The 23457-nt window shown below is 43.4% G+C and overlaps 1 protein-coding gene across 10 annotated transcripts in view; it reads left to right on the forward strand.

The window, feature by feature from the left end:
- Nucleotides 1–3838: 3838 nt before the first annotated feature.
- Tle1 (TLE family member 1, transcriptional corepressor) overlaps nucleotides 3839–23457 on the forward strand; it is an 89991-nt gene continuing 70372 nt past the window's right edge. For all 10 annotated transcript variants that reach the window (XM_041632346.1, XM_041632349.1, XM_041632350.1 and 7 more), the window contains exons 1-4: nucleotides 3839–4004; nucleotides 4602–4702; nucleotides 6069–6132; nucleotides 6232–6276. In XM_041632346.1, the coding sequence (XP_041488280.1) occupies nucleotides 3981–4004; nucleotides 4602–4702; nucleotides 6069–6132; nucleotides 6232–6276 (234 nt within the window). In that variant the 5' untranslated portion in view covers nucleotides 3839–3980. The remainder of the gene's footprint in view (nucleotides 4005–4601; nucleotides 4703–6068; nucleotides 6133–6231; nucleotides 6277–23457) is intronic.

A 23457-nucleotide genomic window follows, 5' to 3' on the forward strand; every position in this document is an offset into this window, starting at 1 on the left:
AAGGCAAGTTTGAGGCCAGCTAGAACCACTTGAAACCCTGCCTCCAAAACAAAAGAAGACAAAATAGCCACAATCATTTGTTTCAAATCATTATATATGCTGAGTTGAGAAACTGTAAATAGCAAGAAATGAATGCATTTCTTGAACACCTATATATGCATCAAGATAAAGTTACACTAACAAGCTTCTCCTCCACAGAGGTAAAATAGGTATTATTTTTTACAAAGACTATTTCCTATGGAGCTGGTATATTTAACATTGTTAACAGATTTCAAATTAAAAGATGAAAGCAGGTATGGAGATACATGTCTTCAGCCAATCCCAGCATTTGGGAGCCAGCATGGTCTACACGGTTGAGCTCTAAGTTAGTTGGGCTACAGAAAGAGACCTTGTCTCAAAAACACACACACACTCAAAATGTGAAATATCAAAATTATAGATTTAATGAGCAAAACCAAATTCTTTTAAATAAACTACAGGTAACTGCACATATATTATTCATTTCAAACATACAGTTAAAGCAACTTGATGGTCTTAAACACTATCATCTGTAATGCAGTTTGATGAGCGTTGTGTAATATAATTATTACAGCATACCAATCACAGAGTAAATATGACCTTGAAAATGAAAAGGTTCACAGACCTCTTCTTGTCTCAAGAAAGTTGATCTGAATGGAAGGACACCTTCAAAACTCCATCGTCTTTATATGCGTACTCAAAGGGTTCCCAATTTTAAAACCATTATGTACCCACAACCCCATACTGCATTTTCAAGCAATCAGAAGGGCTGGGCTGGGGTCAAAGGCTAGTACTAAAAAGCACTAGTTATAATTCTAGTTTTTAGTCACAAACCGGAAACTCCAGAGAGTGGACACACTTTCTGTGAGCAGTTAGTTGAGAGGAAAGCTAGGGAGTTAGAACTGATTTGGAGAGCGAGGCTTGTAGCACCACTTTTGCTTCTGACCCCAAATCTAATACTTTAAAACTTAGTTTTCAGTGTGCTCCAGGAAGTGGAGGGACACCTGAGAGGTAAAGCTTGGGGCTGGGACCCGATGGAGAAAGTTTCACAGCAGGCACAAGCTGTGCCTTGCATAGACTTGTCGAGTCCCAAGCACTTTTTACCCAGCTTGGGAGCTGACCAAAGGGACAGGCTACTGCTTGGGGAAGGTGATAAATCACTGAAGGATGATTTCAGGGAACATGTTAGTTACCTGGAATCACAGGAGTTCAAACAATCCCGTTTGGTCAACCCAGGCATCACCGAATCTAACCAAGGAATGAGAGGCCTGTCTTTCCTTCTTTCCATTCTGCATGCCATGAAAACGAGTAACACAAACCTGTTCCCAATTCGACTAGAAAAAAAACAACCTCAAATGACACCAAGTCAGTTTAACAGTCAACTGTGGTCTGCAGATTGGCTGATAGTGTTCTTTCGCTGTTCATTTATAACTGATAGTAAGACGGATGCACTTACAGACATATCAGTAGCATACGTGTTTAAAAAGAACATTCCAAATACTGTAATGTATGACCAATTTTTATATTTCAAAGAAAAGAATCTGCTAAAAGCAAATTCACATCTATTTCAGTATGCTCCTTCCGGTAACTCTCTATAAAGTAAAATAATGGGGATGGAGGTATTAATGCCCCAAATTTGTTAACTAGGTTTTAACAAAAGATAAATGTTTGCCCAAGTGGTGCCTTTCTTACCAGAGAAGTAACCACCAGGAGGCTAAAACAGCATCATTCACTCGTGGCTTACATTAAGAAAACAAAACAAAACAAATAAAAAAAGCAAAATAAGAGCAGCTCCAAGAACTGCTCTTTAAAAAAAGCACACGTGTGGCGATGCTGCAGGTTTTCTGCTACAGAACCAGACAAAAACCGGAGGCTCTCAGCATTAGTTCCATAGCATGTCTCCTTTATTTAAAATTTGGAAATTCCTCTTATGTCAATCCTCATTAAACAAGACCCTCAAGCTGCTTTATTTACCAACTCAGTGGTTCACACGCCTCTGCCAGGAGTATAACCAAAGCAACGGGGGGAGGGGGAAGGAGAGGTTTCAGGTCTCAACGCTGGTTTATTCCATTGTCTTTCATTTCCCAGAAATTTGATACTGACTAGTGCTCTCCCGGCAGTCTCCTAAAACTCTCGGCCACTTCCCTCCTATGGAAACAGTGAAATCATTTGAAGACCAGAACCCAGACTTCTCTCGGGGCGCAAAAGCATCTCCTCTGCGCGTGGGACCCGAATGGCTAATACTGTCGGCACCTTAGGGATCTTCCCCGCCAAACGAAGCCAGGTCGACCTTTCACGAAGTGGTGCGAAATCTTTCCAAGCCTCAGCAGACAGCGGTCCACTCTTCCCGCGATGCTGTGCGCAGGCCAGCAGCTGCGATGCTCACTCCCCATCAAAGGCAGAGTTCACTTCTCGTGCGTCCTTAGAAAGGCAGCTCGCGCAAAAAAATAAGCTCCCGACAAAGTTGTGAATGGAACCTCACTTTCGGAGTAACACCGAACCAAGGGAACCAATACAGAACAATGCATTCTGTTCTTCTTACCAAGATGCATACCCTCCCCCAACAAGAAACTCCATGGTTTGTCTCAGGTACTTTCACAGAGGTTCCCTTCACGGAAAAGCGGAGCGAGCCGCAGGCTTCGGCAAACTTCAGCCCCCTGCTTTCCTCGCCTCCCGCGCGCAGGCCGCTCGAGCTCGCGCGCGCCCGCGTGCTCCCCCCCTCCCCAACTTGCCCACGTTACTTTGATTGACAGCCCGGCTCGCCGCTCTCCTTCCCACCGACCTTCGGCGGCGGCTTGCCAATCTCAGCGTCTGACCGCTCCCCATTGGCTGCCGTGTGCGCCCCGCAGCTCCTCGGGCACCGCGGCCCTCAGAGCGCACAGGACGCGCTGGCGGAGGTGGGGCGCAGGCTGGTGGGCGGAGAAACGGGCACTCAGAGGCCGCGGGAGGTGGGCGGGGCGAAGCCCAGCACTGGCTGTGGTCGGCTCGCGTCAGCGTCCCACGTTGGTACGGTGCACGCGGTTGGCTGAGAGGCCGCGGCTCCGCCCACGTCCGCGGCGGCCCTGGCGCTCGCAGCCCCCGCCGCTCGACTCGGGCGGGGCGCTGGTTTGCTAGCGAGTGTGAAACCGCGTGTTAATGTAAGCGGCGCGAGAGGCGCGGGCGGCGGCAGGAGCAGCGGCGGGGACCCCGCGTCTCGGGGCAGGAGCCGGGACTCGCCTTCGACGTGGCCCGCAGCCGAGCGGCAGCACGCTCTCCGTCGCGTGGACGTTTGCCTTGGGGTTGTGAGAGAACTTTGCTGCGGCTGGAGCTCGTCCACCCTTCGCCGAGATCTGGGAGGGGAAGGCAGGCGCAGGGAGCGCTGGAGCCCGGAGCGCGCCCGGCAGCCTGATGCCCGGGCTGGAGGAGCGGCGGGCGGCCGAGGGGCTGCACCGCGAGCACTAGTCGCGGACCGGAGGGAGGGCGCGTACTGCCGCGACCCTGCGCAGCCCGCACTTGGTCTCCGCAGCTCCGCGTCGCTACGGAGACTCTGCAACGCCCGTCGCCGAGCCTCCGGTGATCCGGAGCTCACCGTCGTGGGAGCGGGTGACCTCCCGACCTGAGACGCGGCGCTTGCCGCTGGCTGTCTACGTGGGTTGTAGCCAAGGCGCCACCTGTGCGGCCGTCGCCGCAGGGAGGAGACTCTCAGCCCGCCTGCGTTCGTGAGCCGCCGGAGGGAGCGCGGCCGGGGGCCCCGGGTGGAGGACCGCCGTGGGACCCGGCGCCCCCGCAGCGCAGACTAGCCGGCTCGGCCCGCGATGTGGTCCTGAGGGCGGGGGCCGCAGCCGTCGCGCCCTGGCCTTGTATCCCGTGCGCCCCGCGCGCCGGCCTGCTGCGCTGCTTCGCGTTCCCCGGCGGGATTCAAGTTGGAAGTGGCGCGGAGGATAGAGCTGTCACGGAACAGAGCCTCTGCTGCCGCCAGAGCGATGTTCCCGCAGAGCCGGCACCCAGTGAGTCGCCGGCGCGGCTGGGACCCCCGTCCCGCTGGGGAGCCCACGAAGCCCACTTCCCTCTGCCCCGCCCCTCCTGCTGGAAGTCTAGACGCGCGGACGGGGGGTCTCGCAGTCCCCTCGCGCCTGTCCCAAGACCGGAGTGATTCTGGCGTGGCCCCCTCCTCTCGCCTGTTTACATGCAGTCAGTGCAGCCCGGGTCACTTCCAGGATTCGGGGCTGAGAGGGAGTTGGCATTTCTCCGGTCCCCGGGGTCTTTATCGCACGGTTTGGGGAGGGGCGGCCTGAACGGCGAAGCTCTGGCCTGGGCCTTCTCAGCCTCTCCCGGCCGAGTGACCCCAGGGGTGTTGGGCACGCACGGTCCTCGTTGGAAGTAGACTTGCTTCTGAGCCTCTTGAGAAATTAGGGCCCCGGGAAGATCCGCTTTCTCCCTCTCTAAAGTGAACCGAGGGCTCGAGTTTGGGGCTTCGTTTTCCACCATTTCTAACTTTATTTTTTTGTTTATGTCCCATCCGCTTCTCTCTCCTCTTGACTTTTCTGCTTTACGTCCTCATCTTCGTATCTCTTTCCTTGGTCCCCCTTGCTGGTCACCTGCAGACGCCGCACCAGGCTGCAGGCCAGCCCTTTAAGTTCACTATCCCGGAGTCCCTGGACCGGATTAAAGAGGAATTTCAGTTCCTGCAGGCGCAGTATCACAGGTGCGTGTCGATCTGCTTGGGGTGGTGGTCACCTGTGGGGGAGGGGGGGGTCCTTTCTCACCCGACCAGGCTGCTTGGGCTGTGTGCTTAGTGCTTGTGTCCAGGCGGTGGCGTGTGGAGTCACAGTTAAGCCCTGTCATTCATGTTACCCCCCTTTCTTAGCTCTTTCTGGGCCGCCCCTTCTGTTGTCTCCTCCTCCTCCCATTGTTTCGCCTTTGCGCATTTGTGGCTGTTCCAGGGAGTCCCTTTTCGTGTATTTTGGAGTTGCATGAGAACCGTCAATATTTGCACTTCGTTTATTTATTTTGCAACAGGCTGAACTAAAACATGGGTTCAATCAATGGCTCAGCCCCGGAGTGTGCGTTCAGGAAAGCAAAGCCATGTTGAAATTGCACTTTGCCATACTAGAAAATTGGGTTGTATGAGACAAAGTCCATTAGGGAAGACTAGATGCGTTTAGCTTCCCATCACGGGTGATTAGGCGGTAGAATGTAGATAACGTGCATGGCCCACACTCTGGGGTGTTTGGATAAGCCAGGGGTATAGACTCAAATTCACGTTGACCTCGGCTCTGGGTTCTTTATGTAATGATACCTTCTTCAACGGGTTTGCTAGTGAAAACTCTTATTAATGCCCCCATCTATAGTGAATATGCAGAAAGGTTACTTATTTTGCTTCTGTGGGGTTTTGACTCATTGGAACTAAGCAGTGACTTTGAAGGAGATTTTTACTTTTGTCATGCTTAAGGAAAAGGACAAACTTTTTAAGGTTTGGTGGCTTGGGTGTGAGGTTTTTTTTTTTTTTATTTTGTCAGTGGCTTTTTGATTTTTGATTTTTTTATCTGCTTTCAGACGATATCTCCAGAACTTGAGGCGTACTTGCACACACAGTTTACTGAACAGGGGCAGAACTTCAACCCACTTCGTTGCTGTAGCTGTCTGTCATATTTTTTCGCGGGGCTTCAAAACCAAAGGTTCTGAAAGGCACTAGTTATTATAGGAGTGACTTTCCCAGTGAAGTTTTTCATACCTGAAGACTGCCTGGGCTGGAGCATGGTTGTACAAAGGACAGTCTTTGGTGTGTTCAAGTAGGATGGGAACACATGAGGAGTCAGTCTGTTTTGATGGGTTTCTCCATCTTGCTCTCTCAACATGATGCATGCCCCCATGAACAAAAAGAACAGTAGTTGGTGGATATTCCCTGTTGTTCACCCTCTTTTCCAGCATGGAATACAAAGACAGCTTTTGGGATGTTTTCCTAGTTTACTACTTTTCCAAATTGTTTTTGCTTGAAGTGCAAATATGTGAGGCAGATGTTAAACAAGTGACATAATGTTTACCCTAAGCTGCCTGTTTTGTTTTCGTAGTCTTAAATTGGAGTGTGAGAAATTGGCAAGTGAGAAGACAGAAATGCAGAGGCACTACGTGATGGTAGGTATCCAAGATGGGACCTTTTTCTTTTCACGTAATCGTGTGTGCTCTTTCTACAAAAATGTGAGTTAACGACATGCTTGGTTCTTCTCTTTACAGTATTATGAAATGTCCTATGGATTAAACATTGAAATGCACAAACAGGTAAGCTTTAGCTAAATGTTAAGCTGAGAAAGCAGTTTATAGGATTTTACCTTGCTGGTTTTGTCCTCAGTCACTGTACGGTAGGGGTGGGTGTTTCTGGGCTGTTTTCTACCCTTCCTCAGGTTGGTTGTTAATACTGTGCAGCAAGGATTGCTCCTTCACGGTGGTTACAAGACTAGCTGAGGTGCTCTGGAAACGTTTACATGCAGACAGGAACGGAGCTCAGTTTACTTTTCCACATGGGTAGATTTATCCTTTAAAGATCTCAGATATATTGTGGTTGCTGGAGTTTAGGATAGTTAATGTTTTTATATGTTTGGGTATAAAATGTGGAAAGTGAGGGGTACTTGGGAGTTTGTCTAATCAGATTTAATAAAGCATATGTCTGTAGAGTGCTCTTACTCTTTGGTGTTCCGTAAAGTGACACTCAGGATTAGTGGCTTATTAGCAAACACGTTTTTGAAAATTTTCTCAGTTGATGCAGATTTGAAGGCGAAAAAAATCTCCTTTTACGGCTGATGAACATGTCGGAAGGTACTTCAGTCGTAGTGGTTTTAAAAGCATGAAAGATTAGTGACTGGAAAGCTTTAGCAATGACTTGAGTTTGCAAGTTCCCATAAAATTCACACTTATGGCCACTATAATGGTGTATAAAAAGAGTATTGAGCTGGAACAAGACACTAAGGACCTCATAAGAGAAGAAAAGCTAAATGATTGCTCAGCCCAAAGGGCCCTCAATTGAGTAGTCATTGTCTGCCAAAGAAAGCATTAATGGCAGGGTGCAAGTGTTCTGGAGATATGCTGACATTCACTTTATCAAAATGCTGGTACAATAAGTCTTTTAGAAATCGATTGCCTCTTAAAAAATTATCATCAGATGAAGTTGCACAGTTGGACACGTTTCAAAGTACAACAATACAATTCTTACTTGATGTATATGTGCTATTTCATCTTAGACCCTTGTTTCATTAAATTAAAGAGCATGGCTGACCGGCTGGGGCATGGTGGAGAAATTGATTAGTTCAGCCTTCAGATCTTCCTTATATTCAAAGATTTTCATTAAGCAAATCCATTTCAGAGTTGAATTCTGCTTTTGTAACTCTGCACTCTTTGATTTTTAATTCATCAAAGATTTCATAATTATGTACATTAGATCTGTTCTCTGATACATGTTGTCAGAGCACTAAGTCAGAGCCTTTCAGTATTGTAATGAGCCTTTCACAAAATGTTTGTTTTACTCATTTGCAATTCTTTATGTGGTGCTGCTTTTTTTTTTTTTTTTCCTTTTTGGTGTTTCTGTGGCTAGCTTGCTTTGCTGAGGTTTTTAAGTCAATGATAGTGAGCTGGAACAGCTTTGGTTTATGGCCATTTAAGTATGTAAGTAAACTTGCTGTAGGAATTCTGATTAGCATCTTCTAAGCTACTCTGTATGGCATTTTTTTCTTTTCTATTATGTATTCTGGGCACTGAGCTTTTTCTTACACATAAACTGGAAGGATTTAATACCCACACACTCTTGTACAAGGGAACAAGTACCTCTAGTTCTTGTGATGAACTGGTGTTGGTCTTATTGGAGAAGCAGAAAGAGATGTGTTAATTCTGGGTTCTGGTGACTTTTTATTTATGAGAGAAGAAGCAAGGGGCCAGGAGGGTCAGACACTTCTGGTGTGAACAGAGTTTTCCCTTGGGTTCTGTACTGTTCTGTCTTGGGCATATACTGTCTCTTCGTGTGACAATATGCATTAATAATACACTGTGTGTAATTTCGCCGGTAATTTGAAACAAGTGGGAGGCTAAGAGACATCATGTTCTTCATAGTAGAGTGTTAAGCCTCCTGAAATTTAGTTTATATTGTAAATACTGACAGACCCTTCACTAGAGTGGTGTGCAAATCTGTGCTGTAATTCAGTTTAAAGTGGTCTTACATTTGAAAAACATCCTTCTGAGTGTCACACGTTAATAGTAAGTTTTGAGGAGTCATTTGGTGCTGTTAGTGATCATAATTCTTATTAAAACTAGTGACGTCTGGCCCCTAGGGTGTAGCCAGGCTCAAATTGATGCTTTTTGCCGCCTGATCACCAGCATGGCCTAAGTGCTCATTATATTGTAGAGAGGGCCTTTGGAGCTCTCATTAGATTTGACAGGAATTCTCTCTGGGGGGAAACTGGGCATTAGCGAGACTCCTGACAGGCTGAAATTATTCCTGCTTTATGGCTTATAACCAAATGCTAGCAAGGCATCATCAGGGGACACAAAACATTGTCATTTCTGACAACATCTTTGTTACTGAAAAAAGGGTAGCCATAAAAAACGGGTAGCAATGGGGGAATTTTGCACGGAGAGCACTTTAATGCCGGTAAGATTTGTCTCTAGTGTGGCTCCTGCCTTCCCGGCCCAGCTTTCAGCAGCTTTGTCAGGATCTCACTGCCGACTTCTCTGTGTGGAAGGTTTAAAGTGGAAGTACGTCCAAATCAAGAGTGGTCTAATTGTGGTTTCCTAACTTGGTATGGTGCCCACAGTTCGTGTTTATGTTGTGTCAACACTTCCTGATAAAACCTTCCCGTGACTTGCTCTCCTCCATTCTCTGCTGGTTACAGAAAAGGCAGCTTACTGAGACAGTTTTTTTTTTCCCTAGTGCTTTTTAATAGGCTGCTGTCTGTCTTTGCCCTTGTAGGTGGTAAATTCTGTTTCTGATCACATAGAGGTGGGACCTGTTTGTGAGAAAGCAAGGCAATTCTGAGAACACCAAAGTGTTGAAAATTACATTGAAAATAACAAGCTGGTGTGAGTCTTCATTCAGGAGCAGGTCCCTAGTGTATGAGCTATAATTTGTTGTTGTTGTGTTCTGTGTGTCCCTTAATATTTTGGGAAACAAGATGTGCTGGTATTATCTTTTCTGCATGGTGATAGGGCCAAAGCTACAAGCCTGATGTGGTGGCAAATACCTGTAATACCAGTCTGGTAGTAAGGCAGGGGTTGAGACTGAGGTCAGTGTGGGTTGCATAATGAGACCACCTCTCAAAGAAAGGGTGTGTGTGTCTGCAAGTGGTGTTCCTGGCCTTTGTACCATTTTTCAATGGCAGTCTGCCTCCTGTTGAGCTGGGTAAGTGGCTTGCTCTATCTTGACACATGCTCAGCACTTGGAGATCAGGGCTCAGCATCATGGAAGCTTTAGCTGTATTTGCTTGTTCCAGAGAGTTACCACAGCTGCTTCCTGTACCCTCCAGGTTGCTTTGGGAAACAAGAAGCCAGTTGCAGAGTCAATTTTGGACCTGTGTCCTGACCTGCATCTCTTCTGCTGTGTATCTCTCCAGTTCACTGTTTCTGTGTTGATTAACTTTACAACTTACTATTCAAAACAGGTAGCTAGATGAATTATTCTGTAAGCTAGGGAAGTCAGCAGCACTGGTTTTTTGTGTTTTGAGATCTGTGGGGGATCTAGCCATGGGAAGGTAGAAAGTTGTATACCATTGAGCAATACTGTTCTCATCCTAAATTGTGTTCAAGAACAAAAGAAACATGGCAGGAATCTTGTGGGAGAATAGCAGTCAAGCAGACACGGTCTGGAACTGCTTTCTGTTAGAGTGGGCAAGATGAGCTCAGGGACTTCAGCCTGACGCTGGAAGGAAAGACAACCGTTTTTTCAGGTCTGATTTTGGGTGTGATCATGTGGTATTTCAGCACAAGCCCAGTGTCTCCCATCAAATGAATTTTGGAGTGAAACTATTGTTTACCGTTTGGATGCGTGCTTTTAATTTTTCCTAGAAAAGAGAGTATTCTTTGTGTGCATGCCTGTGAATTATTTAGGTGGAACTGGTAGGATTCATCCCTTAGCAGTGAAACATTTCCTATTTTTCTGTAAAATTTACCATTGTTTTGCTTTCATTCTATTGCTGAGGGATGGCTTTTCCTATAAAATTCACCATTGTTTCTGCTTTCATTCTCTTGCTGAGGGATGGCTTTGATTCCTGACCTTTCTGCTTTTGCTTCCCAAGTGCTGGGATTGCAGATATATGTTGCCACGTTCTGTTTTTTATTCTTTATTATTTTTATTATTTTTTTGAAAAGTGTATGTTGTTTGTCTATAGTTTGTTGCTTTGAGAATTTTTAAACATTATTTTGTGTGTGTGTGTGTCGGCATGTGTGGCAGGCACCTTTACCTATTAAACCATCTCACTGGCCCCAAGATTCTTTTTTGGAAGGAGCACAAGATCCCATACATGTCAGACATCTGATCTGCTACTGAGTTGCTAACACCTTACAGCCTTGAGAGTGGGCCCCCGCCCCCCTTCACAGACGATGAATGATTGACTAGCCAGAGGGCAGCACTTAGATTTAAGCTCTACCCGGTTTTAATCAGCATGTAAAAAGAGAGTAGCTGTCATCAAGATTGGAGTGGCCCCTAACTTCATTTTCATGAGCCAGGCTTGTCCTTTACAAACATAAGTTCAATGAGATAAAGCTGCGTTTAAAGCCTGGTGTTTGAAGTGCAAGATTAGCTTGCAGAATTTTTTTTTCTTAAATCAAACTGGGCTGATTTTGTACTACCTAACAGTTTCTTTTCCAGCCCTTTATCTAGTTTCTGTCCTTGGCCTGTACTGTGGCAAGAAAAGTGTGGAATCTGGCTAGGAATTTAAGGACACATAATGAAAAAAGTTCCCATAGGCTTAAGAAAAAAGATTTATATTCAGTTGCGTTTATGTTAGGGGTTTCCACAGTGGGAACAGGTGTGTATGTAAGTAGTGCAGAAGGAGGTCAGGAGGAGTTGGGTTCTCTGGAGCTGGAGTTACAGGTGTTTATGATCCAGCCTGTGTCAGAAACTGAGAGTGGTTTCTACAAGGACAGTGGCCTCAGACAAAGGTGAGTAGAATTGAACCTGGGTCGCTCCCAGGCCAGAGTTGCCTCTCCCACATTACTGTACGGCCTGGGAGAGTTCTGAGATGTATGAGTTTGCTTTGGATAGTTAGAGGTCACATAATTAGGGACTGGCCATCTCCTGAAAGAGTTTTCAGGCCCTCCAGTTATGTCTTTGTAAATTGAAGGTGAGATTGAATTAAAGTCTGTTACTCAGTACAGGAGCCAGCACTCTGTGTACAGATTGAGGGGAGTCCTTCACCAGAGCACTTAAGATGTTCCACCAAATAGTATTTGTTAAGACCACAAACAGAAAAACTTTTCTTCAGTAAATAAATCCCCATTAAGTGGTGTTTAAATATAGATTTAGTTACTGGTTCATGGACCATTTTACATTTCTGTACAGTTGGGTCTTTGTTCTTTTCCTCCTTATGGTTTCTGGAAGTGGATTAAATAGGAGGAAACAGAAGAGGCATTTCAGGAGTCTTTACTCAGTCAGTCTGTCCATCTCCACTGCTTACTGATTTTGTTTGAGAGGCTGGCCTTGAACTCAGGATATTCTGCTCCAGTCTGCCCAGTGTTGGGATTTCAAGCTCTTGTTTCCAGCTAGAGTGCTTTTTAAATCCAATTTTAAATGACCATTTTTGTCTTTTTGACAAAGTTGAATGTTTATACCGTCAAAGTAGCCCTCATAATATCATTAGAGAATTCAGCAATAGTGTGTAATACAATACTTTCTGTAGAAAACAGAACAAAACATATATAGTCATGTTTTGAAGTGTTGTAGTGCTTCATTGGGATGGAACTCGGGGCCGCACATGGCAGATACCCAACCTAACTTGCTATTTTAAAGAGTGCTGGGGTATATGTGTTGGGAGGCTGGCGATAGGTGTGGGTAGGGAAAAGATAGGTTTTTTGTTTGTTTATTTTGGTTTGATAGGATGTTCATTTGCGTATTGTTTACAAAGCTTTTTACTGGGCTTTGTATGTGGTATCATAAAAAACTAAAAAAAATTTATTTTCAAACTTTCTCACCTTACTATCCATTTACAATATTTTATAAATGTTAATACAGTAATGAAGTAATTATCATAATTATTTCAGTTTTTACAATTTAAAATTTGAATTACTATTTCATACTGTTAACCAGCTTTGAAGCAACCACAGAATTATTATGCGAACATAGCGTTGACTTCCTTCCCCTTAAAGGTATAATAATGGTTTTCTTAAGTTTAAGGTACTCTATGGTACTTCTTTGCCATTTTTGGTAGGAAAAAATGGAGAACAAGGGAAATTTCTAAAATTTTCAATCAATGAAACTTCCTTCATCTGCTAAATAGAAGAACTGTGGAAACAGCCCCACCAAGGAGCAGTGTAACAAGAGATGCTGCTAGGTGCTCATCATCCTTTAGAGGCGATGAGATTATCACATGCTAATGTGGAGCACAGTTGCGCTATACAGGTAACCCTCTGCAGTGCTTGCAGTATTGACTGAATTTGTTTTAGCAGCATAGCGATCCGGTCGGGGTATTGACCCATGATGCCTTGTTTATCCTGCTCACAGACTAAACCTGCTAATGTATCAGTATATTTCACTGGCTTACCCAGTTTGTCCCCTGGTAAAATACACACTACCTCTGTCAGAGACCTGCTTTTCAGCATGTTGCCACATTTAGAACTTAGGACTTTTTACATAGTGGGTGCTTCAGGAGCTTGGGCGTTGGGGTCTTCTTTAATTTCTCTCTCTTGTTCTGCTGTTCACTCATCCATCACCTTCGATGTCCACTTCTGAGTATTTTCCCTGTTAATGTTCTTTGTTTGCTGTATTGCCTTTATTTTCTATTCTGCAGTTCTTTTAATCCAGACAAATTGGTCTCTTTATGTTAAAAATTTTAGACTTTTTTTTGAACATTACGTGGCCTCCCTCAGCTTCCTTCAGGGTCTTTTTATGTCAAGGCTCTCCTGAGAGTTTATAAGCCCACAGTAGGCTGTCACACCACTTATTTCAAATCAGTGTTTTGTCTCATGCCTTGTTTATTACTCTGGCTCATCTACAGTCTGCTGGAAGCTTGTTTACATACATTCTTAGGCATTGAGTTATGTATCACAAACTTGATAATCTTCCATGTTCCATAATGGCTGCAATCATTTTGGATCCTCATCCTCAGAAATTTTGTGAGCAATCCTTGGCCAACACCAGCAAAAGAAAACCAACCACTTGTGCCCATTGTGTCCAGATACAAAATGTAACCCTATGCAAAAATTGAGATTCATCAGTAAGTCCATGGAATCCAGATGAAAATCCTGAGTCAAGAGTAGTCATAATGGACCTTATGCTGAAATTTAAAATGAAATCTGTTTAGTTGAGCACTGATAATCTTTTCTAACTTGCTTGGGTTTTTATTTTTATTTCTTTAAACTTGTTTGAGACAGTCTTATTATGTAGCCCAGTCTGGACTGGAACTCGTGCAGATCAGGCTGGCTTCAAACTCGGATCTTCCTGCCTCTGCCTCTTGAGTGCTGGGATTAAAAACATGTTATTGCCTGGCTCTTTTTCTTCTCACAAGTAGTTTATACTTCAAATATCCCAGTGCTTCCAGGCTTCAGGAGCATACAGCTGCCTGAACTAGTTCATGGAAGCTGCTGCTGCTTTTTTAGTGGTTGTGTACCACCTTATGTGGGTACGAGGTTGAACTTGGACCTTTGCAGGAACTTTTAACTGCCAAGCATCTCTCCATTTCTCCACCTTGCCTTTTTAAACAGGGTCTTGTGCATCCAAGACTGGTGGCAAAGTCACCATGTAATTCCCTTAAGTGCTTGGATTATTCATAGGTACTTAGGCTACCATGCCTGGTTTTCCACTGAGGCTTCTTCATCAGGCATTTAATTACACTAATTTGTTTAGATTTGGATTAAAAGAAAAGGACAAAATATGTTGTTGTTGAAGCCTGTGTTTTAAAGTGAATTGAATAAACCATTGCTTGTCAATTATGGACAGTCAAGCTGCTAGTAGAATTGGTGATTAAATTGTATTACTGCAATTATATAATGATTATAGACACAGTTTTTATTTAAACTTCCAAATTTTATGTCCGCCACTCAAACATTTTATTATATAAAAACTAAATATTCAGGAAAAGAGAGAGAGGACCAGAAAGGTGTCTCAGCAGTTAAAAAAGGCTGGGCTTACAGCACAAAAAGAACAAAAAGGAAAGAAAAACACAGTGAAAACTCATTAACACTCACTCACCTATGTGGTGTCTGAAGTCTGTAAATTAAAACATTTTATACTGCTTGCCTGTTGGTTGTTGGTCTTGGTGTGCGTTCAGGTGGGGAGGCATGGCTGACCTAACCAAGGCTGGCTTTTACTATTTTGCCAAGGATGTCTTTGAACTGTGACCCACTTGCTTCATCTCCTTGGAGCTTGGATTACCTCTTTAAAGAAAGAAGGATCTGGAGAGTGGGGGTGGGCTTGGTAGAGGACAGGGACTTTTCTTTTTCAACCAAACTTTAGTCTAATTTGATGTGAGGGGGGGAGTCTTTATATGTATCTTAAGAGTTCTATCTTAACGGATTCTTCCTTCTTTCAAATAAACTTATCCTTGTGCTTTTGCATGTTTAGATTGCTGACTTACATAGTGTTAAGGTGCTTTTCTTCAACCCACCCAGCAGCCCCGATATATACATACCACCTTGTTTTAGGCTCTTTAACTTTAAGGGACCTTGGAAATCTGCCCACTGTTTTTGCTAGGGAGAAATTTTTTTATTATTAATAAGCAGGGACAGGAAATGCTTTTGCAAAAGGAGGCTAATTTTGAAATTTGTGTGTATATAGAAAGTGCCCTAGTTGGGTATTTTATTTGTAGGTGGTAAAAGAATGTGAGGTGCCAGGGAGCAAACTCTGAGGCTCCCTGTATGAGAAACAATGGTCTCCCCAAGGCTTAGGTCGCCAGGCCCCAGGTTTGCTTAAGAGCCAAGTTTTTGTTCCTTGCCATCACCCTTTCGATGCTTTGAGCAAATAATGAGTCAGAGCCACTTAGAAATGTGGTGACCAGTGGTGTATTGACATGCTCAGACACTGAAGAAACTGCATCAGGGAGGTAAACCACTGGGATTTGCAGTAAATATATTACAGCACACAAGTGACTTGCCAATACTGCTTGTTTAGCAGTTTGCAAGGGCAATGGCAGTATAGATTTTTGAATTAGAAGGGAAGGGCTGTTCTTTCTCTGTGCAGGAACATCTACTTGATGTCTGGGGAGGAAATTGATTTGGGAAACAAAATATAGCTGCCTTTATTTATGCCATTTCATAGACTTCTATGGATTCATGAATGAAAATAAAAAGGTTGTTTTGGGTTTAAGGAACGGTATGTTAATCTTCTTAGTTCAAAATGGAAAAGGATGGACCATAGGGATGGAGGAAAGGCATCCTGTGCACATGTAGCTTGCAGTTAAGGTGCTTCCTCCACTCAGTTTTTTGTTGTTGTTTGTTTAGCACAGGGTCTCATGGAGCCATGTTAGCCTCCAATTCACTGTGAAGGCTGGAGTTGGACTCCTGATCACCCTATTTCCAATTTATAGGGATTGAGATTATAGGCATGTGGTATTCACAACCATTCTCCCTCCCCCCTTTTAAATCTGTTTTTTTTTCCCCCCCCTCTGTTTTTTTGGTTTTTCGAGACAGGTTTCTCTGTAGCTTTGGAGTCTGTCTTGGAACTAACTCCTATAGATCAGGCTGGCCTCGAACTCACAGAGAACCACCTGCTTCTGCCTCCCAAGTGCTGGGATTAAAGATGTGCGCCACCACCTGGAGACTTAAATCTGTTTTTTTTTTTTTAATCATTTTTTTGAGATGAATTTTGCCTTTGTAGCTGGGCTTGCATTGAATTTGAGATTGCCTTGTCTCCCCAGACAGAGCTTGCCAGCGTAAACCACCAAGCCCAGTTGAAATAGTCGTCGTCCTTAGTATTTTGGTTTGCTAAGGTTCTTTTGTTTGATTGTGGAGTGGGCTTTATTGGCGTTTCAGTGACTATAGAGTCCTCTCGCCATGGAGCTTCTTGGGAATTGCTCTGCAAAAGCTTCCTGTCAGCTCCCTCGGTGTCCTCTTCTCTGTGTGTGGATATGAGCTGTGTCACCTTCAGTGATGCATTCAGTAAGTGAGAATACAGACAAGTAAAATTAGGGTGTGACCAAAGCAGCTCCCTCCCAGGTCGTTCTTATTTCTGAGGGGAGGCTGAAAGCCATTATCAAATCTGTTAGCCCCTTTAAACTCCATTCATGCTCTTGGCCTTGCAAGTCTTGCTCCTCTTGTACTTACGTCTTGTTTTTGGCTTTTCATTCCCAATATTTATTTTTTTCCCTCTCTTCAGTCACTTTTTATTTTCCTCTTTGTAATTTTAAAATGTTCCTTATTGATATCCTCTCTAGATCATAAGCATTCGTCTTTAAATTCAAAAGGGGAAAAACGAAAACAAAAATACAGCCCTTTTGATAATCGCCACTGTTTAACAAATATAAAATAATTAAAATAATAAACACATGCCTACCAGCAATGTGGCTCAAGTAATTAATATAACTAAAAAGGAAAATATAGTGGGCTGAGGGTTTTGTTTTGTGTTTTTCATTTATTAGGATGGACAAACACTAAATAAGTCTTGGTTCATTTTTACAGAAGTGAGTTCAGCTGTTTAAATGGAAGAGATTGTAGGTGTGGTTTAGATTTTTTTCTTTTTTGATGTAACAAACCAAGTGAAGTTGAAGAAATTGCCTTCCTGAAGATAAAGGGATTTGTTTGCAGGATAGCTAGATCAAGTTGTGTGGTTAGAGAAAGTTTCAAGCCTTGAAACAGGGTGTGTGTGCGCGCGCACGGGCACATGTGTGCACACTGCATGTATGTGTAGGGGGCGTTGTCTGCATGTGGTATGTTTTTGCGGTATAATCTTTAAAAATGCTGTGTAGAGGACTTGTATATTTCTGTATCTATTTGGTCTTGAAATGTTTGTTGACTTGTCACATTTACAGCTCTTGCCTAAATATTAATATTTGGAGAAGTAAAAACAAAACAGCAAAACCTCAGGCCAGAATAAAGAATGACCTTTGAGAGTGGTTGTAGATATTTATTATCTTTATTTTGAGATTGGTCTTGCTATGCTGTTGCCCAGACTATCGTGAACTCCTAAGGTCCATGAGCCTTCCGACTCGGTTTACCAAGCAGCTGGAAGTACAGACATGGGCCTCTGCTTCTGGCTGACATGCTAGCAGTTGAGGCTTTAGGACTCAGGAGACATTTTTTTTATACCTGTGGTAAGTACTTAGGATGGAGAAAGGCATAGTTCAGTTAAGCCTGTTCTAAGGAGCTGTGAAGTAGTCCAGTTGTCCTGTCTGTCGATATAGAAAAACTGGTTGTTGACAGCTGCTTTGACCTGCCAGTTGGCTGGGGTTCCAGAGCCTTTCCATTTGTAAGCATGCTGACTCTCTCATGCTCCTGGGCCATGAGCTCCTTGGAGCCAGTGTCTGCATAGCAGTAGAGAAGACTGGAATTGGCCCACTGAAGTGCATCCAACACCCATACTTTTTAGCTGACCAAAGGCCAAAATAGTACTGCCAAATTCAAGATGGGAACTGCCAACTTTTGAATCTTGTAAGAAACCTGTTTCTTACTGATTTCCTTGGGTGTAGGGGTACTGTTGAAGTAAATGAAGGATATTTTGACTGATGATTTCTGCGATGGCCCCTAGAGTTTTCCAGCTGGTTGTTCATTTATATATATCTGTATTCATTTCTATTTCTTGGCTGATTTACAGGGAACTTGACTCAGTTCCCTTCAAAGAACTTGAATTCACTGGCAGAGTATTTTAAATAATAATTTTAGCTATTGTTTTGGCCATATATGGCACAGCTTCAATATCTAAGAAGTGATTTAAAACAAGTCATTTTTTTCTCATCAGCTTCTGGGATTACTCTTCCAGTTTCCTTCACTCTTGAGATTGACATTGCTTATTAGTTTGTATGGAGCAAGTGTCAGTTGTTTCTCAGATTAAAGCAAGGATAGGGAAGAGCTTTTTAAATAGCCTTTGCATTGTGAGAATATTAGTATTGACACTGTTTATAATCTGGAGTACAGTTGGGAGGCCAGGTTCTGCTGTTTGTTCCATACTGGCTAATATGGCTGTACAGGGGAGATGAATGTGGCTCCTTTTCCAAGTCTATTACTCAGGAGGACTGTAAATTTGATTGGCTGTTACAATTCTAGCAGAATCATTCGATTTGAGAGCAATAGAAAGATAAGATATCCAATTACTCAAATGATTTGCAGGGTTAGCCAACGTTGTCATGGAGACATGAGTTGGAACAAATTAAATTTTAAGCAATAAAATAATCTTAAAGCCCGTCTGGGAACAAGAAAATTTGGCAGTAGCACTTACCTGAATTGAATCTTAGCTTGACACGATGTTGTTTGACATTGATATACTGTGGAGGCCTAAACTTTATATATATAGTACATTATCTTTAAGAAGTATCCCTGCTAAACCAGTGAAGGAGAATATTGATATAAAAATCAAGGGGCATGTACTTTTATTCTGTGGCTTAAATGGTAATTGGCCCTCGGTTCCTACGATGTTTTGTATTTAAGGATTTAAATGCCTTAAAGATGAAGCGGCTTTAATTGAACATTTAAAGAAAAGATTGATTTAGCAGCCACATGAGTTTTCCGAGCAGCTCTGCAACTGTGTGTTTGAAGATGCAGTAGAAATCCTGTGGCAGCCTGTCAGTGGGGGTGGGGGTGTGGGCATGCATATGTCTGCATGCACAACTGAGGAGAGTTTTGACATATACTTCTGCGCTGAAGGTACTTCTTTGTATTCACTTAATTTTCTACTTTGTGGTGTGACTTGAAGACTGGAAAACTGTTCCAAATTTCAGGTGATGACCTAACACCCGAGTGAGCTCTGGTCTAAGATTTAGAGGTTATTCCCCTTACTGCTACATTGTTTAACTGATTCCTGTTTTGTGCCTTGGATTTGAAAGCTGCCCAGTGCCCTGAAGCTCAGCGGGAGGGCCTTTTACCCAACTGTCTTTTAGGTAGATGGAGATGAAAACTGGTCTGAGGGCGAGCCATTTGCTGCAATCTCACAGCCTTCGATTTTCTTCCCATCCTAACCACAGATCATCTCAAATGATTCAGTAATGACCAAAAGTGCAATATTGACCTTTATTCCCTGGTGGATTACTGTGTTTCACTGTCCAAATGGCAGGAAGTCTCTTCTGTTCTGCAGAATGAATGCAACATTATTGAGTCAGCCTAGCCCTGTGGGAACCACACAAGTGCAGACCAGTGTAACAGAATATGTGGGTTAAATTTGGTTTCTGATGCTCTGGGAAACGAGAGCTGGCACGTCCTGGAACCCACACAGTTAGTGGGGGAATATTTGGGATGTTTTCTAAAAACACCCACATGCATTGATTTGTCAGCTTTTAAAGTAACTTGTTACTTGGTTCTATTCCTGACGTAAATGGCTTTCATTTCTGTCGTCCTGGGTTGCGTTTTCATTCACATTGTACTTCTCTGAACCTCAGGACACTAATCATAAAACCACATATCATAATTACAAATGGACATGACTGTGCATTTGGAAACTGTCCATTTTCTTTATCACACTTGTTCTTATGCATATTTTGGTTAATTTGTATATCCAGGAATCTTGTTTCCTCTGTTCAGAAAGCAGGTAGGCTGTTGTTATCTTAGAGGACTGATGCTTTCGTTTGGATTGGATTTCTCTGTAGGTTATATTTCAATATTTTCTCCCCGTCCCCATAAAACATTAACTTAATTTGTAGTTAAAGTATAATTCCTGATTGCCTGCCTCAAGCAAAGCTGCATCATTATCCAGTAGTTCTGTATACTCCAAGTAGTTCTACAAACCGTCTTCTACATAGTGAAGCTTCTCTGGGTGTTATGCCTTGTAGATTTGTTCTAAATTGATTTGAGAATTTACTTTGTTATCTGTTCATATTGGTCTCCAACTTGTAGTACTGCTGTTGTACCTACCAAGTATGACTGGGACTAGTCTGTAGACCCTGTGGTAGTTCCCCTGCTCCCTCCCCACAGTTCCCTCTTCTGGATACTCTGGAGCTTTCCGGTTCCTGATGCTTATTGAAAAGAGTTAAACCAGGTGGTGGTTGTACATGCCTTTATTCCTAGCATTTGTGAGGCCGAAGCAGGGGATCCAAGATCAAGGCCAGCCTGGTCAACAGTAAACTTCAGAATAGCTAGGACTACACAGAGAAAAACAAAACAAAAACAAACAAAAAAGCCAACAACAAAAATGATAGAGAGAATTAAGCATGCCCACTTGGGAAACCAGGATCATTGCTTTCCTTCCTCTGGTACTATTCCTGACTGATAGCTCAACCTGGGGGAAATGGTAAGGCAGCTCAGGGGCTGGATCTTTTCAGCTAAAATTAAGTAACACAGATACATGACACCCGCACATCCACTTTGCTAGACCATGGCTATCCTTGATCTGGGTCTTGTGTAGTAGTTAGAGTAGCAGCTTTCCCTAAGATGTCTCCTGGGAAGAACAGCAACTGCTACCATGTGTGTGCAGGTAATTTAGTTGTATATAGTGTGTTGGTGAAATTAGGAAACCCACAGTTTCACCCACCATCCACGTTGGCCAAAGATTTCAATATGTTAAGGAAACACACATGCGAAATTGCTTCTTCAATCATTGCAAAGATGTAAATCTCAGGAGCAAAGAACTTTGTTATATCACAATGGACAGTACAAGATAGTGGGTCACAGGTGACTGGAGGGCAGTATCAACCAGAAATAAGTGACAGGTGCCTCAGTAATAACTGAAGTAAAGGGAATGATGTTTATATCATTGCTGTGTCCCCGCCTTTTGTGCTTTCCACTCAGAGTTTGACTCTTTGTATCTGACCTCGGTGGTCTCACACAGGTCCTGTTTCGGGTTTAGCACTTGCAGTTCTAATCTTCTGGGGATGATGATGATATCATTGGCTTTTTCTCTTACTGATCTCGCTGTTCTATGAAGTACCTGATTTTTCATGTACTGCCAAGTGAGCAAGATCTGTGAGAAGAGTTGGAGGTGTGCCTAGTTTGGAGTAGCTATGGAGAGATTGGCTCTGTCCAACCCAGAGCAGTAGAATTTGTCTTGGAAGCCTGTGGAGGCACAGAAGGTATTTTGCTTTAAGGGCACCAAAAGCTGTCTTGTTTGTCCGACCTGTAACAAGTCAATATGATTTCCTGTGAACAGGCCCTTTGTGAACTCCGTAACAAGGGTTTCTGAATAATAGAAATGAGCCAGTTACAAGCCTAAACAGCTGTGATGCTTTTGTCAAAGATGCAGCTTTACCAAAGTGACAAATTAAAGCCCAAATGTTCTGCTTGGCAACAGTTGGGTCAAAACATTTAAATCATTAATTAGAAGGAACTGAAGGTGGGGGGCAACTGACACAAATATATTACAAACTCAGACCTCATCTTAAAAACGCAACTGAATTCTTTGGGGGAAAAATTAGGGCAGCCCTCAAGTGGGGCCTGACAAGCTTGTCATTTGCAAATAAATCAAAAGACCATCATTGCAGGAAGGAGACCCAGTGAATAGAGTTGCTTTGTCATTCTTTGATGAGCCCTACACTCAAGCCTGCTATTAAAAATGAATGCATTCAAGAGGCTCTGCATTAAGAACATAAACAATTAAGGGCACTTGAGCTGGTCTGTTGAGAGCTGCTGAAGAGAAGAGATGGCAGAGTTTCTGCATTCTGCCTCCAGAGCCAGAGAATGGGAGCAATTAGTATTGCTATCTCCACCCAGGCAGCCTTTGCACTTTTTTCTATCTTTTTTTTTTCTTTTCTCATAACTCCTCCTTGTTTTCAGAAAGGCTGAATATAAAGATGAGCATTGAAAGGAAGAGTGCCTGAGCCTAGTGGGAAGGCTCAGGTTTAGCCAGTGTAGAGGCTACCAGGTGCGAGGAGGGGGAACATAAAAGTTATTATCTACAGTCCTTGTGATAAATTCTGCACAGCTGACCCACCAAAGGCTTTCTTTCATTTGGTTCTCTTTGTCTTATATTCGTTACAGTTTTTAAGGAGTACATTTGCCTTGCCACGGGACAGGGTAATCTGGATAGTACATGCGATTTTATACAAGAGAAAAATGTGATCTTGGGCCCTGGGCTTGTGTTTTTTCAGTTGGATTTGTTTTGTCCTAGCAAGGCTTTGGAGAGAATCCTAGATGTGCCACCAGATTGTTCTGACCTTAGGCTGGTTATATTAACCTTTGAGTTCATTCCAAGAGGATTTAGTTTGAAATTGAGAGAGATGCCACAGGGCCAGGCTGAAGTTAAGCACAAGATGCTGTGCCAACATGTGCTAGTAGAGTGTGCTAGATCCCAAAGTGACCCCGAGTTCCCACAACTGCAGTAATACCTGTAAACCGTGAGAAAGAATTGCGTGTTTCCAGGCCCAGATCTCTGGCAGAAGCTCTGGAGCTAAGGGAAATGCTCTGGAGACCAGACATCACTTGTTGACTGAGGTTTCTCTCCTGCCTGGTCCTGTAGTCATTCAGTCCCAAAGAATCACACAGAGGTCTACATCAATTATAAACTGATTGGCCCAGTATCTCAGGCTCTTCTTACTAACTAATTCTTATAACTTATATTAGCCCATAGTTCTTGTCTGTGTTGGCCACGTGGCTTGGTACTTTTTTCGGTGAGGCAGTCACATCTTGTTTCCTCTGTGGCTGGATCACAACTGCAGACTGAAACTTCCTTTTTCCCAGAATTCTCGTTGCTCTGCCTCTACTTCCTGCCTGGCTACTGGCCAATCAGCGTTTTATTAAAAATAATACAAGTGACAGGATAAAAGACCATTGCTGCACAGCAATCACTGATCACCTCACTTTGAAGATAACGCACAGGCCAGGGCTGTTGTCTAGGGGTGCAGCATGTGTCTAACATGTACCAGGCCCTGGATTCCATCTCTGGAAGCAAGACAATAAAGTCAATCCCATATCCTTTCAATTTAGGTTTTTTTTAGTTTTTTTTTTCTAACATGTCATTGGTGATTTTATTGACATTAAATTTATTTTAAGCAGAAGTCTTAATAGGTGTATTAAGTCTATCTATAGTTTATTAGGATTTGGGGTAACCTTACCTTTTCATAAGCATTTTGTTAATACCAACCAGGGATTATAATGTGAAGCCACAGAATGGCAGATGTCCTAAAGGTTTCTCTTTCTTGCATAGGGGATGGGCACACTGGATGTGATTTGCAGTGCTATGTACATAGATATCACTGT

The sequence above is a fragment of the Microtus oregoni genome, unplaced genomic scaffold (assembly GCF_018167655.1).
Source record: "Microtus oregoni isolate MIOR12 unplaced genomic scaffold, Mior012 000041F_ref0000270, whole genome shotgun sequence".
Taxonomy (NCBI): domain Eukaryota; kingdom Metazoa; phylum Chordata; class Mammalia; order Rodentia; family Cricetidae; genus Microtus; species Microtus oregoni.